General features: G+C 47.2%; 1 protein-coding gene across 1 annotated transcript in view; it reads left to right on the top strand.

The window, feature by feature from the left end:
* Nucleotides 1-4,113: 4,113 nt before the first annotated feature.
* Nucleotides 4,114-15,429, top strand: part of LOC119394395 (venom metalloproteinase antarease-like TtrivMP_A) — a gene marked incomplete in the record, with an annotated part of 229,940 nt that continues 218,624 nt past the window's right edge. Inside the window, 1 exon segment of the mRNA XM_037661693.1 lies at nucleotides 4,114-4,197. Within this exon segment, the coding sequence (XP_037517621.1) occupies nucleotides 4,156-4,197 (42 nt within the window).

The raw sequence follows: 15,429 nt of genomic DNA, 5'->3' as shown, positions 1-15,429 counted from the left end.
TAGTGCATATTGACCACTTTAGTTTCATGTCTGCAGGAATATGATATGGGTCGCTCAGTAAATTCACGGTGTCTGAATAATTTTTTTACAATAAAACAATACTTCCATTATGTGACACTGCACAAATTACAGCAGAAACATTCAAGGGTATTTTGTCTTGGTCTTTCGTGCACCACGTGTTGCCTGGGAGATTCTGTGCTGCCAATCAAGTCAGTTGTCCTCTACAAACAGAAACAAAAAGTAACTATTCCGGTGACGTCGTCACGTCAAGTCCCACGTGGCGCCGTCTGACAAAATGTGCCACACTTGACGGCTTGGCTACGAATGGCCTTGCTAAAACTCGCAGGGCTTACACGTACAGAAATAGGGATATAGATATGGCAGAAACAATATATTGTTATGGTGGAAACAATAGTGGACCAGGTGTAAAGAAGAGTGAATGTGGTGGAAATAATACTTGGTAAGCTGGAAGCTGTGGTGGTTAAAATGGTGGCCGATGGTAGTGATGGTGGTGAGCTTCTTTTAGCGTTAAGTGGAAAATGTTGGCTGATGGCGGCCATGGAAAACATCTCTTGGTGGAAAGCTTGGTGAACAAGCTCGATGACGGTGGCATGATGAAAGCATGGTGGATGATGGTGGTATGATGGATGTGCACGTGGCATTATTACAGCGAAAGCTGTTATGAGATCATTTCACCGGCCGTTTTTGGTGCCGTAGTTGTCCGCCGCCGCCGCCGCCGCCGCCGCCGCCGCTGCCGCCGCCGCCGCCGCCGCCGCCGCTGCCGCCGCCGCTGCCGCCGCCGCCGCCGCCGGTGTCCGTAACCAGTATCGCTCGAAATAAGAAAAAAAACTAAATAAGATAAAAATTCCAGGACGGAACGAGGTTCGAACCTGGGCCCTCTGCGTGGGTGCCCAGTATTCAACCTCTGAGCCATGCCGGTGCTTGAAACTGCTTTGCAAAAAGGTCCTATACAGGCTTCATGTCGGGAAGGAACCACATTAGCATATGCAATATAGCGTGGTAGAAGAGTAAAATAAGCACCAAGCGTCGCACAACGCGAATTATGTAACCACGCGTCATACAATACGAATTGCGCAACGAGTAGGTTGTTGAATGCTTCCAACCCATTACAAAGAGCTCTGCCATAATTCTTCATCGTCATCACGCACATCATCAACGAAGTGCGCATAATGCCTTACGTGCGTTTAGCAGGTACCACGGCTGTCTGTAAAATGACGAAAAATGGCACAGTGCCTACTGCCCTACTTCTCAAAAATTACAATGATTTATAGCGTAGTGGGTTCCTCGCAAGTGCACTTCTGTTGGTTGCCAAGGAAGCCCATAAGGCTCCCATGATCCATTTCCTCTGGGTCTCAATAAAGTCAATTCTCTCTCTCTCTCGCTCTACGTTTCTCCGGTTAAAGTGTGTTATAAAGCGTGGTGGGACAGTTAAATAACGACCGGGCGTCACACAATATGCATTACGTAACTAGTGGGTCGTTTAAAGCTTCCAACCCATTACAAAGGGCTCAGCCATAATTCTTCATCGTCATCAACCACCGCATCAACAAACTGCACATAATCGCTTACATATGGTACCTCGCTTCTCCGCAGAACAACGAATAATGTCGTGCTGGGTGCTTCCCAACTTCCCAAAAATTACGCTTTGTGGCGTAGTGGGTACGTTGCTAATGTACCTGTATTAGTAGCCACAGGAGAGTTTATAACGCGCTCTAGAAAAGCCGCTCTTCCAGCTTTCGCTGTGACTGTGCTGCGCTTTCCGCGCAGGCCTGGCGTTTTTATGAAAGTACTGTCATTTTTATTGTTTTCCTGTCAAACTTGCAGAAAAATATGTTTACCGTACAAATAAGCAAACGCTGATCTTTACGCTTCCTAGCACACTTTTTTAAGGGCGAAGAACCTTAAGGCCAAGGCTTGTCCTTCGATCCGTTTGGCGTTCGTGTCCATGCTTACACAGTACCGTGTAAAATCGAAACATCAAGTTTAACAATAGACAAATATCAATCATAATTGTTATACACAATATAAAATACAAGCACAAACCCTTTATACTAGTCGGCGAATTCAACGTAGACATTATGGATCTGAGGACCTAGCTTTGTCGTCGACTCTTCATGTCACTTTATGCAACTTTATGTCACTCAATTTACATTATATGGGGCGACGCTCGGCTAACGTACGGTTACTCACCCATAAGGTAGCCGGAGCTTCGCCCACTCGTCATGATTCACTTCGTGGAGATGCGTGGATTTTTTTGTATTCATGCGGCGTAAATAACCGCCTCAACTTTTGTGGAGCACAGCAGCCATGAATGTTTACATTTTGTGCAACTATTTATATCACGTTGACATCGCGCGATTTGTTGCTGCATTGTGATGATTAAAAGCCTAGAGGTGACGGTGTGAATAGCGATAGTAAAGTCTTACATCGCCGCGCAGGTGTCGAGAAGAAAACGAGCTCTGCCTTCGATATTGCCCCTTCCAACAGGCAGACCAGAAAGCAGCCGCCACTTGATATTTTCACGCTAGAAACGCAACTCTGGCTATTCTTGCATACTCACTTACCTCCGCCGCACTTTAAGATAACAGTGAAAATGCAAGTGTAGCTAAAATGCACAAACTTTACCTTCGGCCTGCGTCGAGATAAACCCCACAAATTATGACTTCCACCATCACATTCTACCACCATGACTTCCACCAAACGTTATGCCTAGCGTTACGACCGTGTCCGTCTATGTGCCATCTGTGCTTCTGGGTTTTAGGATACACGATTCCAACGAGTACGAATGACTTTGCAGCACAGCTTTGGCATCGGCTAACCTAAATGAAGCATTTTTTTCTTGTGTATCGTGTCCGCACAAGAAGCAGTGAGCATCGATGCGACGCGCTTCCAGTAAACGCATACGGTCACCGACAACCACCGGTCCCACTGGCCGGCACTGCTCCGACTCTCTGCGAGAACACGGACTTGTCAATTCATACACCTTAATGAACCAATACGATTGCATATTTTTCCCGCGCACTGCATTCATTTTTCACCAAGCCGTTACGTAGCTGTAGCTAATGATAGCACTTCAGATCAGTGCGCTGGCACGGTCGCGCTATACGTTGCATAATAAAACATCACAATACTGCATCAATTGTACGCGCGTATTTATCGAAATGAGATTAGAGTCGACATAAAGCCTCGGCACATGTCGCCCTTTGGAAGGAACGAGAAACGGCTATTAAACTTGGCAGTAAACGCCGGCAAACTGTACCTCTTCTCGGTCCACTTGAGATTTTCTTTAGCTACGTCATGAATTCTGAAAAAAAGATAGTGTTGTTGCCATTATCGACGTGTCAATCTTTAGCAGTTTGTTTGCATTTAATAAATATGCAGATTTTAGTAGGAGGTGAAGATCGCGTATATCTCAAGAGGCGACACACAAAGCGGAAGCCAAATGGTGTATAAGTATGTTGACTAGTCAATATACAGAAAGCAAGACATGTGTCAGCGTGGCGTAGTAGTAATGTACTCGGCTCGGGATCCGAAGAAAGCACGTTCGACTCCTCGTGGCGGCAGTTCCTTTTTTTAATAATGCTTTCTACATGTCGTTCTATACAATTATTTATGTGCGGAGGCTAGGCACCATATACGACCATAATGACGGATCGTGGAATCCACCATTCCACATGGTGGCAAAATTTTCAATAGGGCGGTCACTCAATCTTTCCAGGCAAGGGGCATATAAACACAATAAAGTGTGCTAAAACAGTAATGCACTTCATCCTTCGCTGTATTTAAAGATGTTTTTCCTAATTTCTATGAAACAGAACATGGTATTGTATATCCAACCCTGCTCAGCGCACGAGGTTCTGACGAAGGGAAACTTTTGAAAATAAATGACCGTTTGACTCTAAACCTGAAAAAAAGCGAGGTTTTCTCCGACGATTTCATGTTCATATCTGAAGAAAATGGAGAACGAGTTCATATACCTGTAAGTACGCTCAGTGTTTCCTAATTATAGTACATCCTCAGAGCACTCGTGGCCTTCCCTACCGCTGTTTCCAAAAAGAAAAAAACAATAATGAGTTTCTTTCGCAGATGCGAAAAGAAGATTACGAGAAAGACCTGTATCACGACGAGGAATTAATGGCTTCACTTATGGTCCGCACTGATAATGGCATCAGAGCGGTGAGTGCTTTTACAAATAATAAAAAATGCTGTACCACAATCGCATGAATGCGCAAATTAGCATAAATATTAAAATAATAATAATACCCTCGAGCCCAAATCAATATTCCGTATGCTGTCATCATAGCCAATTATACGTAGCGATGTTTACGCATGTTACCACTAAAAGCCGTGTAAAATACAATGCACATTACGAAAGTAAGGGACGTTCAATTATACAGCGTTTCAGCTCACTAGCACCAAATATTAAAAAAAAGAAACATAGGCGCTATGCGCCTCGAACTGACAGAGCATTGTTCTGGGCCATATGGAGCGCGTCAAGATATTTTTTCCTATCCACCAACCTCGCTCACTAACGAAGGTTTCTTAATGATCTTTTTTAATCGTAACTCTAGCGAAACATCTTTAAAACTAAAGTTGTACCGCTTGTTTAGAAACATTGGATTTTTATTGTATGCGAAGATTACTCCCCTGCTTAATTTTTGCCAGTCTTTCCTTAGATCATGTAAATTAAAAAAAAATGGCACGTTACTGCCGCCTAACACGCGGAGCTTTTACTGCCGTTACTGGCACCTAACGCGCGGTTCGTTTAAATGTAAGTTGAACGAATTATCAGAGGCTGCTCCGCACGCAGAGGTCGATTGTACAGGCTATCTGTGACTGTGACATGGACGTAAAAGGACAAAAGGGCGTGCCGTTCTAAAAAAAATAAAGGCAAAACATTCAACGAACAAGCGGCGCCACAGGCAAATGCCATACGAGGCCATAGGCAGCATTTCATCCAGCGTGGGCGTTTTTTCTTTGGTTTTCACGCCATTGATAAAAGTCGCCAAACACGATAGAGGGGGCGAGAGTATGCTGAAAGACGAAAATAAAGTATTCACTCGCACGCGGCGGCCGCTTTTATGCCAAATATTTTTTTAGGTGGTACGCCGCTACTATCACTTCACCTCCATCGCAGTCACCGATAGCCTGTTCAATCGACATCTGTGCTCGGAGCCTTTGATAATTCGTTCTAGATATATATTAGGGCACTAAAAGCGCCGTGCGTTAGGCGGCAGCCACGAGGTATTTTTTGCAGTAAAACGGTATACTTTGCTATTTAATGCAATAAAAAAGCGTTACTCGGGCGTCTCTCTTTGTATGCAGTTGAAACGCGCGATCAGTATTTTCGTTTGGCTTGCGGCGCACAGCTCATGCACATGTCTATATTTTGTTTATTTCGAAAAACTACGACACACGCTACTGCGAATGGTGTAGAGATACCTGAGGCTAAGGAAATGAGCCGAGGAAAGCAGCACAGCGTTGCACAGGTCGCGCAGAAACAACGTGTTGTCGATATCTGACGAGTGTTTATGACGTGCGTATAAAATCACAGTCAGAAATGCAATGGTGATGTATTACAGTGCAAGGTTATCTTAGAAGTTTGTCAGACACATGTCCTCTGCAATGAACCCTTTTCTTGAACGCCTTCGGTGTACATGCCGATGTTCTCTTTGGGGAGCTGAACACGAGTCTCCAGAAGGGTTTCAGCCCTTTCTTTCCGGACGACGCTCGTGAAAGTGTTCAGGAATCCGGTGCGGAAGAGGTCCCTTGGTGTTAACGTGGACTCTCGATTCTAGAACCAGGTCCTTGCGCCATCTTCAAGGGAAAAATCAACGTGGCGTAGCCTCTCGTCACACTCTCAGTTGTTGAACGTGGCAACGCGGCCGTGTGCCTCAAGCCAACTTTCTGGATCCTCTCATGGTGATCCGCGGAAAGTCTGCGGCTCCCTTGGTTGTTGCATGACGACCACTGTAGGCGACACAGGCGCCGTCGTCGTGGCTGTTGTCTTCTTTGTTGTGGTGCTGGTCTTCTCCGGTAGGGGTCCGTATTTTCGTCGAAGACCTTGCTGCCTGTGGCTGGCTCGCTGGTAAGGGTTGGCATTGGTGTCCTCTTGACTAGTTGGGCTTGGCTCACGGCTGGATGGGGGCCTTTGATACATGGACCGGAAAGCACCTCCACCAGACTTCACGTGTTCGTGATGTTGACGAAGGCAGCAGTCGGCATGTTCTAGACGAAACACTTTATTTGGGCGAACCTGTGCCGGTAAACAAGAGGTCAAACTACACACCATACACACTGTACAATGATTGCGGCGAACAGAGCGTCGGTCGTGGATAATCTGACGTGTTTTAGGCGCGTAGGAACTTTACATGCGGCATGGAACGTTCGAGTCTTATCTCTGGTGGCCGCGCTAGTTCCAGAATAAACTCAACTGTTCGACTTTACGCGCTCAAACCTATCAGAATATTCGAACATAATAAGGAAGCTTCCCAGACATTCGTTCGCGGTTCGGGAAAGGCAGTGGTTGTACTACGAATGACAAACCGGCTACATCGCAATAAAAAAAGTGTGCGCGTGGCAATATATGTGCACATACACCAACGTTTGGGAGAATTCCGCCTTGATTTTTAATTACATTGCAAGTCAAACTGCCACGGAGAAATTTCATTCTTTGCAATTGTTTTTAGGGAAAGTGAAAACGGCTTTGGCGATTGGGTACAAGCCAATTTAGGTAGTAGCGTAGGTACATGGGTTTATTAAAAGAGAAGTGCTGGTGCAGTCAGCAAAGCTTTTAGAACGTCATGAGATGTTTTTTTATTGTTAATACAGGGTGGCTTGCGCGAACTGCTGCAGATTGCAGAGGGGACCCATACATAGTTCACAGCCACTTCTCTATTTAGGACGAGGCGTGTTTCTTAACCTCGCTCATACATCCAGCATGATTCGGTTCACAGCGCTTTTAGAGGAAAAGAAAGCAGGAACGGCAGGGCTTGTGGAGCCACCTAGTGGCACAGAGATCAACCAGACAAAGACAATGACGTGGCCTCCCATACCTTATATGTGCCTACATATTTGCTGAAAGCCAACCTTAGCCTCAACTGATCGGCGAAGAAGTTACGGACGTGTGGCTTCTAAGACCGACCACAATTATTCCCACTAGCTCACTCGATAGAGAGTGCTCGCCTTAAATTATGGCGCAAGCGACTTTTTCTTGCTGTATTTATATAGATTACACAATATAAAGGGCCGTCTCAGGACACTTTTAAAGAAGACGCTGTGTTAGTAATTACGGACCTTCCCATCACCATGCACCCGGAGAAGAAAAGACGTGTTTGTGGCGTTCTTCTGCCTCAAAAAAGTAATCGTCTATATCGCATGTTCCTTGCGCGATCATCGCTCGACCGGTTCCTTTCCGTAGCTAGCGGGAGCGCGCTAGAGGCGTGGCATATCATTCTTGATATGATATTGGGGAGCGCGCAGTTTTTGAGTAAATAAATTACGCCAGATAAATCAGGATTATTCTTGTGTGGCAGAAAGACGCCTGAAATACGCCCTTGTTTGCTTAGGCGTACAACGTTACGAAGGCGCCTTTGAGAACGCCTTATGCGTTGAGAACGCATAAACGCCTTGGAAGCAGCAAGTGCGAGGAGAAGGAATACTTCGCAACAGTTATGCTAGGTGACTTATGTTCGTTCGTCGGATAACACAAGTGCTCTTAGACAAGGGAACAGCTCGTTAAGATCCCATGGGTGGAGCTTATGGGGCAAAAGGTCATCATTTTATAAATGCTCCACGATTAGTTATACACACGATGTAGCTGCCATTAAGGTCAACTATGATGTCTAATTTGTCGAGTTATTTTAAGATTAACCTAAAAAATCTCGACCAAGTTGACGTCGTAGTTGACCTTAATCACAGCTACATCATGTGTAGCTACGGACAACACCGTGGACAGCGTAGCTGCTCTGTAGAAACCAAACTACCTAGTCAGGCTTCGCTGACAACTAGAGATAGAGTGTGTAGAAGACTGAGTCCAAGGACAATGGTTCACGAGATGACACTAGCCAGCTTATGCCAAACAAGCCATTCCGCAGTTGCAAGACGAAGTAAGCGACTTTATCAGCTCTTAATAGAACATCTACGAGTGATTCAAAATATTCAATGATGCATGCGTGTTTGAACGATCAGGAGAACTCACGACTAAAGGGTGCCCTTGTGACATCTAACCGAAGAAAAAAGCAAACGCTATGAAATGAGAACTCTCCTTCCGACGTCCAACTAAATACGACATGATGCGCGACTGCAAAATTAAATCTATGGCTCAATGGTAATGTGCAAAGCTCGTCACTTTTCAAGTATGTGCAACTGCAACACGCATGATGAATCTTTAAAAGAGGCACCAAGGCGTTAAAAGGAAGCTGAGGAGGTGGCGAAAGCTGTCGTTTCTTCTGAAGTGCTCGGCAACAAGTTTTCGTGATGATGCGAGTAGCTACGCCCTAAGTAAGAAATAAGAACGCATCTATGCTTCGCTTACAGCAGCTTTCCTGGCCTGTCTTTGGGGACCTAGGAGGGGAAAGCTAGCTGAAGTGACGTCATTATAGAAGTCTTGATGCCAACCCCAATTTTCCCTGCCGATCTTGATCATCTTGTGCGGTGTTTGTGACCCTTAAAGGGACCCTGAAACGGTTTTTTTTTGAAGTTTTGTGAGCGTTTAGGCAAGAGCATCCCTAAATCATTCCCACCAGAAATTAAGCGACCCACCGTGTACATAAGGCCGCTACGGACAATTATATGAATACCTTCCTACTCACCACTGCCTTGCACCCTCAACTCACAGACACGCTGGCATCGCCGGCAATCGCATTGCTCTCATTAACGCGCTCGACGGTGTGAGCTTCACAAAGTCATGGCCTCCGATATTGCGCGACGACAGCTTGCGCGTCACCTCGGAGGCCCAGTGTGCCCGGCAGCACGCCGTCTGGCAACAAAGACGAAGCTCGCGGAGTGGTTGATATCTGCGCCGACAGGTGCCGCCACACTACCAGCCGCCCCGCCACCGTGGTCTAGTAGTTATGGCGCTGGACCGCTGACCCGATGGTCGCGGGATAGAATCCCGGCCGCGGCGGCTGCATTTTCGGTGGAGGCGAAAATGTTTGAGGCCCGTGTACTTAAATTTAGGTGCACATTAAAGAACCCCAGGTGGTCGAAATTTCCGGAGCCCTCCACTCCAGCGTCTCTCATAATCATATCGTGGTTCTGGGACGTTAAACTCCATACATTATTATTATTAGACACTACCAGCCGATCTTATTTTATTATCTTGTACGGCGACAACCTGCAAAAGTATGAGGACAAACAAAAAGAATTCGAGAACGACCACCTATAAGAATAAACTCGGGCAATGTGGTTGCGTCTTCAGGGGTGAAGTTACAGCCGCAGACTCGTGGATCGTAGCGTTGAACGTATAGCGAGAGCGCAACGCTCATTGCAGCGATGCGGTGAAGGGATTCCGCTCGTCAGATGCCTCACAAACCTTGCAGGATATCGCAGCTTTACAAGTCACCAATTGCGAGATATGTGGTACACACGCGGCTAGGGCAATTCACTGTGTCCAAGATACCTCGAGGTAAACGCTGTCGCTCAGATCACGTGAACACGGAGCACGCTGTAACACAGGAAGACGTCGCTCGCTACCCACAGGTGGTTCAATGACGAGTACTGGACATATATCAGATCAGCCGTCTGCGTGACATCGCGCTTCCAATGGGCACCGTGCATACGTTAGGAGCCGCCACAGTCGCGCGCTGCCTTCAGCGCCAAAGCGGCCACGGCAGCAGATTTGGCGGATAAGGGAGCAGACGACGCAGGCGGCGGCAAGCCACTGCGCCGTGCTTTGGTGCTTCGCTTGAGGCGTTTTCTTTCCCGTTTACTTTCAAAAGACGTCAAATTGTTAGCAGCTGTCAGAGAACGTAGCGTTAGCGCGTGTGCTTCTTTTCGCCAGACCTCGTGTATCCTCAGGCGAACGCGCCAACATAAGATGCATGAGCTGTGGGATGACAACGGAGGTGACGAGCCCGTTGAGCGAAACTGCTCACGTGTAACGCGGGCCCCCTCGCTCACTAAACAATCACAGCTTATCGCCTTCGGGCTAACGCGGCAGCGAACTCAGCGGCTGCTTGAAACTCACGATACCAGCAATTGCACTGTCACGGCCATTGAATGAAAAAAAAACACAACAGTTTCCATCGAACGGCCGTGGCACTGCATTTGCTGCGCCGACTTCTCCAAATGGAAACTGGTAAAAACGCGTGCCCGGAGAATTCCTGTAGGTGCTATTGCACCGAACAACGCAGCAATTATTCCTGGATTTCAGCACTCCTACTCCTACTAGTAGCGCAACCGACACAAAACGAACTCCCCGCGAAAATACCTCGCGCCGTCGCAGCGGGAGCGTGGAGCGAGCACGGGTGCAATCGCGGAGCGATGCTTGGCTTATGCTATGTTGTCCTTATCGTCCACCACCTGCGGCTGACTGATCACGTTGATAACGCGGACGGACCGTCGCTCTGGTCACTGGCCAAGCGCGAAAAGCACGAAAAGTATAGTCATCGTAAAAGGCATAGTTCCTTGATTGCACCTCATTGCGAGCATCCCGCCAAATCTGCGCTTCTTGCCGCTAGGGACGCCTTCGCTCGGGCAGCGGAGTTACGTCTGCACGCAGCCTATACGATGCGCAGAAGAAGTGGGTGCTTTGAAAACGCGTTTGGCTGAGCCGCTCTGTTCGGTGGCGATTCGCAGCTTTAAAGCCTTGTAATAAATTACACAGTGTACGCACAGAGCTTAAATATGTCTGTAAATGATCCTTAGGACTTGCTCTACCGACCCAATGCGTTCGTACAAAATCGTCAAATGGTTTCAGGGTCTCTTTAAGACAAATAATCAACGTTTCCCTTCCATGTACTCTATTTTTTCCGCAAGGGCATCTGCTTTGGCAGGCATTTCAGCAGCGTCAGCGCGTACGCAAGGTAAAAACTTGGAGGGCACTTCAGCTTCGCTTTCAAGATTAGAACGCTACAGAGTAATCGCACCGTGTTTGTATAGCCTTCGTAATCGCTAGCCTGGCTTCGCTTCTCGGTGGAGACCTAAACCGTGACACAAAGAAACACAAAGTGCGGACGGCCTCCGGTTACAGCGTCCGTGCATGCGGCGCGACGAAACACGGCGACACGGTCACACGCCCACATGGCGGAGCAATACCGTGTAAAAGCGGCCCCTTGCATCATCTCGCAGGTGATAATGAAGCCGCCGAAAACCTGAGATGTGCGTTCTACCAACACTGAATGGTGTACAGAAAGAGCTCGCCATTAGTATTGTAGAGTGTGTATGAGTGGTGGTCCAGCAGCTAACCGCATCGCGCCATGGAGCGAGAGGTCGCAGGTTCTAATCCTCCATCCCACTCAAACTGAAGATTCTTTATTGCTTCTGTATTAGCATACCCTTGAATTGTAGCTCACGGACAATGCTGATTTTTCGCTCAAAACAAAAGACACCTCTGACACCGACACCGGAATTTCTGTGAAAAGAACTCTTCAACCGCGTCACTTCAAAAGGCATTTACTCCTCCGATCTATAGCCGTGCGAGGCCTCGAAATGGGGATCCTGGAGCCCAAGCCTAAGCTCGGTTTTCGTCCCTCTCAGCTGACTTGGCAGACCACGTTGGGAGTGGCTTCAAGAAGTTAGAACTTCAGGACAGAGCCAGCTAGAGAAAATAGGCTCTTCGGACATTGTCTATATCCTTCCTTGTTGCCTTGCATTTTCTTCACTTACCTCATAACTGTTGTGGGCGGCTTAGGCTACTCGTCTGCATATTCTCTTTCTTCGGTATAAAATCATGGCAGCCTCACACTAGTGGTGCCAAGCCTGAGGGAAGATCGTATCTGGACAGCCTTTCTTGCTTCTCTTTAGCTTTCTCTTTCTCTGTGCTTCTTTTATTTCTTTTTTGTATCTGTTTATTTAAATTTCTTTGTTTCTCAGTACATTTTTTCTTTCTTGCTTTTTCTATACTTCTTTCTTATTAACACGAAAGTGTTTTATGCCGGGGTCCACCAAGACTTCAGTGACGTATTTCCGTTACGGAAATTGTTGTATTTAGAACAGAGAGAAACGATGAATGCAACATTTCCTCGGTTGATAAAAAAAAGCTATCGCTTGCGTAACACATAGTCCCTAAGCTTCAAGGGAGTTTTTTTTTCACTCGTGCGCTCTTCCGTGGTGGTTGGCCGGTCATTTCGTCCAGCAGTGAAGACGGCTGAGTACTTGATTCACTGCTGGCTTGTGCTGCTATTTCTTGCCGTGACGTAGATGGACAGTCAGCATGTTGTTCAGGTAGTGGTAGAGTCCACTCTAGAATACCAGGTCGATTGACATGTGCACTTCTCCGCAGCTTTTGGGTGTATCACTTGAAATTTGGAGGCGTTCCACACTCGTCCGTCATCCAAAAGAAATGAAGCTGGCCCTCGTTGCTCAATAATCTTCTTCGGTTCCGAAAAGCGCGAAGATATTTTCCCGTGAACTGACGACTTTCTCATGCGGACATAGTCGCCGACGGCAAAGTGTCTTGTCCGGGCTCCGCGACGGCAGTCTGTGTAAAGTTTGGAAGAAGCTTGGTTTTGTCTGACACGCTGACGCAGCCATTTCATCGCCTGTGCTGGATTTTCGTGAAATGAAGAATCCGGTAATCCAACAATGCTTAAGCGTGTTCGTGGCAGTCATCCGTGCAGCAAAACGGCGGGTGCAACTCCCGTTGTGGCATGAGGTGTGCAGCGGTAGGCCCCCAAATAGTCTATCACGGCGACACGGATATCACGCCGCTCGTATACTGCCATATGGACAACATATTTGAGGACTCTGTTAAACCTTTCTACAAGCCCGTTTGCTTGCGGGTGGTAAACTGAAGAAAAGCAATGGCGTATGCCACGTTCCTGAAGGAACTCTTCAAATTCAGCCGAGCTGAACTGCGGTCCGTGGTCGGAAACCATTTCACTCGGGTAGCCTTCACGAGAAAACACTTGTAGCAGAAAGTTCTTGACCGTCGCCGTAGAAACTTGTCTTGCAAAAAAAAAAGAAAAAACTTCTGGCCATTTGCTGTGATAATCAATAAGCGTCACTGCATAACGGCAATTGATGGGAGCTTGCTCAAATGGGCCAATAATATCAATGGCAATCTTCTCCCAAGGATTGTCAGGGAAAGCTACTGGCTGCATAGGTGCTGTGGTTGGCCGTGCTGATTTGTCACATGACTGGCAAACAACACATGTTTTAACCAGTTGTTCTACATGGTTATCCATTCGAGGCCACCAGTACAACTCTCGCAAACGGCTTTTCGTACGACTGATCCCCGGATGTGATTCGTGTGCAACTTCCATCAAACGACGAGTAAGGGTACTTGGAATTACGATCCTGTCACCACGGTAAAGCAAGTCGTGTACAATGAAAAGTTTGCACGTACATGAAAATATGGCATTAGCTCCGCTTCCAGAGATACTTTATCAGGCCAAGATGACAAAACGAAGTCCATGATTTTTGCGATTGTACTGTCAGGTGCACTCTCCGCTTGTGATTTTGCAATGGTTACCATTGGAGAAAGAAGGCAAACAAACTCATCTTCGGCAACCTGATCAGTTTCTCCTTGCAAAGGCAGTCGAGAGAGCGCATCAGCCACCACACTATCGCTTCCCTTACGGTACTCTACGGTGTAGTTGTAACAAAGAAGTCGCGCTGACCAACGTGAAATTCGCAATGGCCGATGTCCAACACCTTTGGTTGAGAGCAAGGTGACAAGAGCACTGTGGTCGGTTCGCAAGACAAAGGGGCGACTCGAAAGGTACACGTGCCAATGTTCACAGGTCCAAACACATGCTAAGGCTTCACGTTCGCCTGCAGAGTATTTCCTTTCTTGTGGGCTCAAGGTACGGGAAGCAAAGGCAACCGTCTGTAGAATCCCCTTGTTATCTTGTTGCAGCACAGCGCCCAGTCCATACCCGGAGGCATCGTTCCTGACGATGACGGGTAGGTTCGGGTCAAAGAAATGTAGAACCTTGCAAGTTGTCAGCAGTGATTTCAAACGGACGAAACTCTCTTCGGCAGCTGACGTCCAAGCAAATGGCTCTTTGCCTCGAAGCAATGCCCGTAAAGGTTCCACAACATCCGAAAGATGGGGAACGAACTTGGAGTAAAATCCCGCCAGACCAAGCAGGGAACGAAGTTCATTGATGTTTGAAGGCGCCGGAGCTTCTTTCATCGCTTGGATAGATGACGCTAGTGGAAAGAGCCCTTTGCCGTTCACAGCATGTCCCAGAAACGTTAGTTCCGTGACGTCGAAAACGCACTTCTGGTTGAGTTTCAGGCCCTCTTTAGAAAGTCGTTGCAAAACGATGCGGAGATTTGAAACATGATCTTCTCGAGAACGACCATATACGATAATGTCGTCGATGTAGAAAAGTACACCTTTGCACCCTTTCAGTATGAGATGCATCATCTTTTGAAATGCTGACGGGGCTGAAGCCAAGCCGAAACATACTCTCTTAAAGCGAAAAAGCCCGTCGTGCGTGATGAAGGTAGTCAGATCACGACTCTCAGGATCTAGCTCTAGTTGATGGTAGGCAAACGCCAAGTCCAGCTTCGAGAATCGCTTGGCGCCAGCTAAGCTGTGCAGCAGCTCGTCTATCTGTGGTAGTGGAAAGCTATCAACAATTATAGCTTTATTGGGCTCTCGCAGATCAACACACATTCGTATAGAACCATCCTTCTTGCGAACAACCACTGTAGGGGAAACCCACTGGGAGGCGTCAACGCGCTCAATTATGTCTTGGGCTTCAAGTTTCTGCAGTTCAGCCGACACTTGTTCACGAAGGGTAAACGGCAGCCGTCGTAGCTTGCTGGCAACGGGTGGAACGGAATCACGAACCTTAACCTTGTGTTTGAATCCTTTGGCAAGTCCGAGCTGTCTGTCAAAGAGGTGTTCGTACTCTGAACGTAGCTCAGCTGGCAATGTAGGAGTGCTGGAGGCCAATGCAAGACACTGAAGCGATTTACCTTCAATATTCATCTGTAGTGCCGCAATGGCGTCTAAGCCCAGTACAGTGGTGCCTTCAGATACAACATATAGAAGAATACAAGCAGTTCTGTCTTGGAACGCAGCTGAAGCGACAAAGCATCCTCGAACTCTTATCTTTGACTTGGAGTAGTCGAAAAGCTGCACTGAGGTAGGTTTCAAAGTGTAAGTGCTTGCAAAAAACTGATGATAGAGTTCTTCAGCCAGAATAGTGACAGAAGATCCCGTATCAACTAGAAACGAAATAGGGCGACCTTCCACAGCGACGGATGCGTAAATGCCATGCTTGTGTC

Source organism: Rhipicephalus sanguineus, chromosome 5 (assembly GCF_013339695.2).
Source record: "Rhipicephalus sanguineus isolate Rsan-2018 chromosome 5, BIME_Rsan_1.4, whole genome shotgun sequence".
Taxonomy (NCBI): Eukaryota; Metazoa; Arthropoda; class Arachnida; order Ixodida; family Ixodidae; genus Rhipicephalus; species Rhipicephalus sanguineus.
The sequence above is the reverse complement of the archived record's forward strand: the minus strand, read 5'-3'. Positions and strand labels throughout refer to the sequence as shown.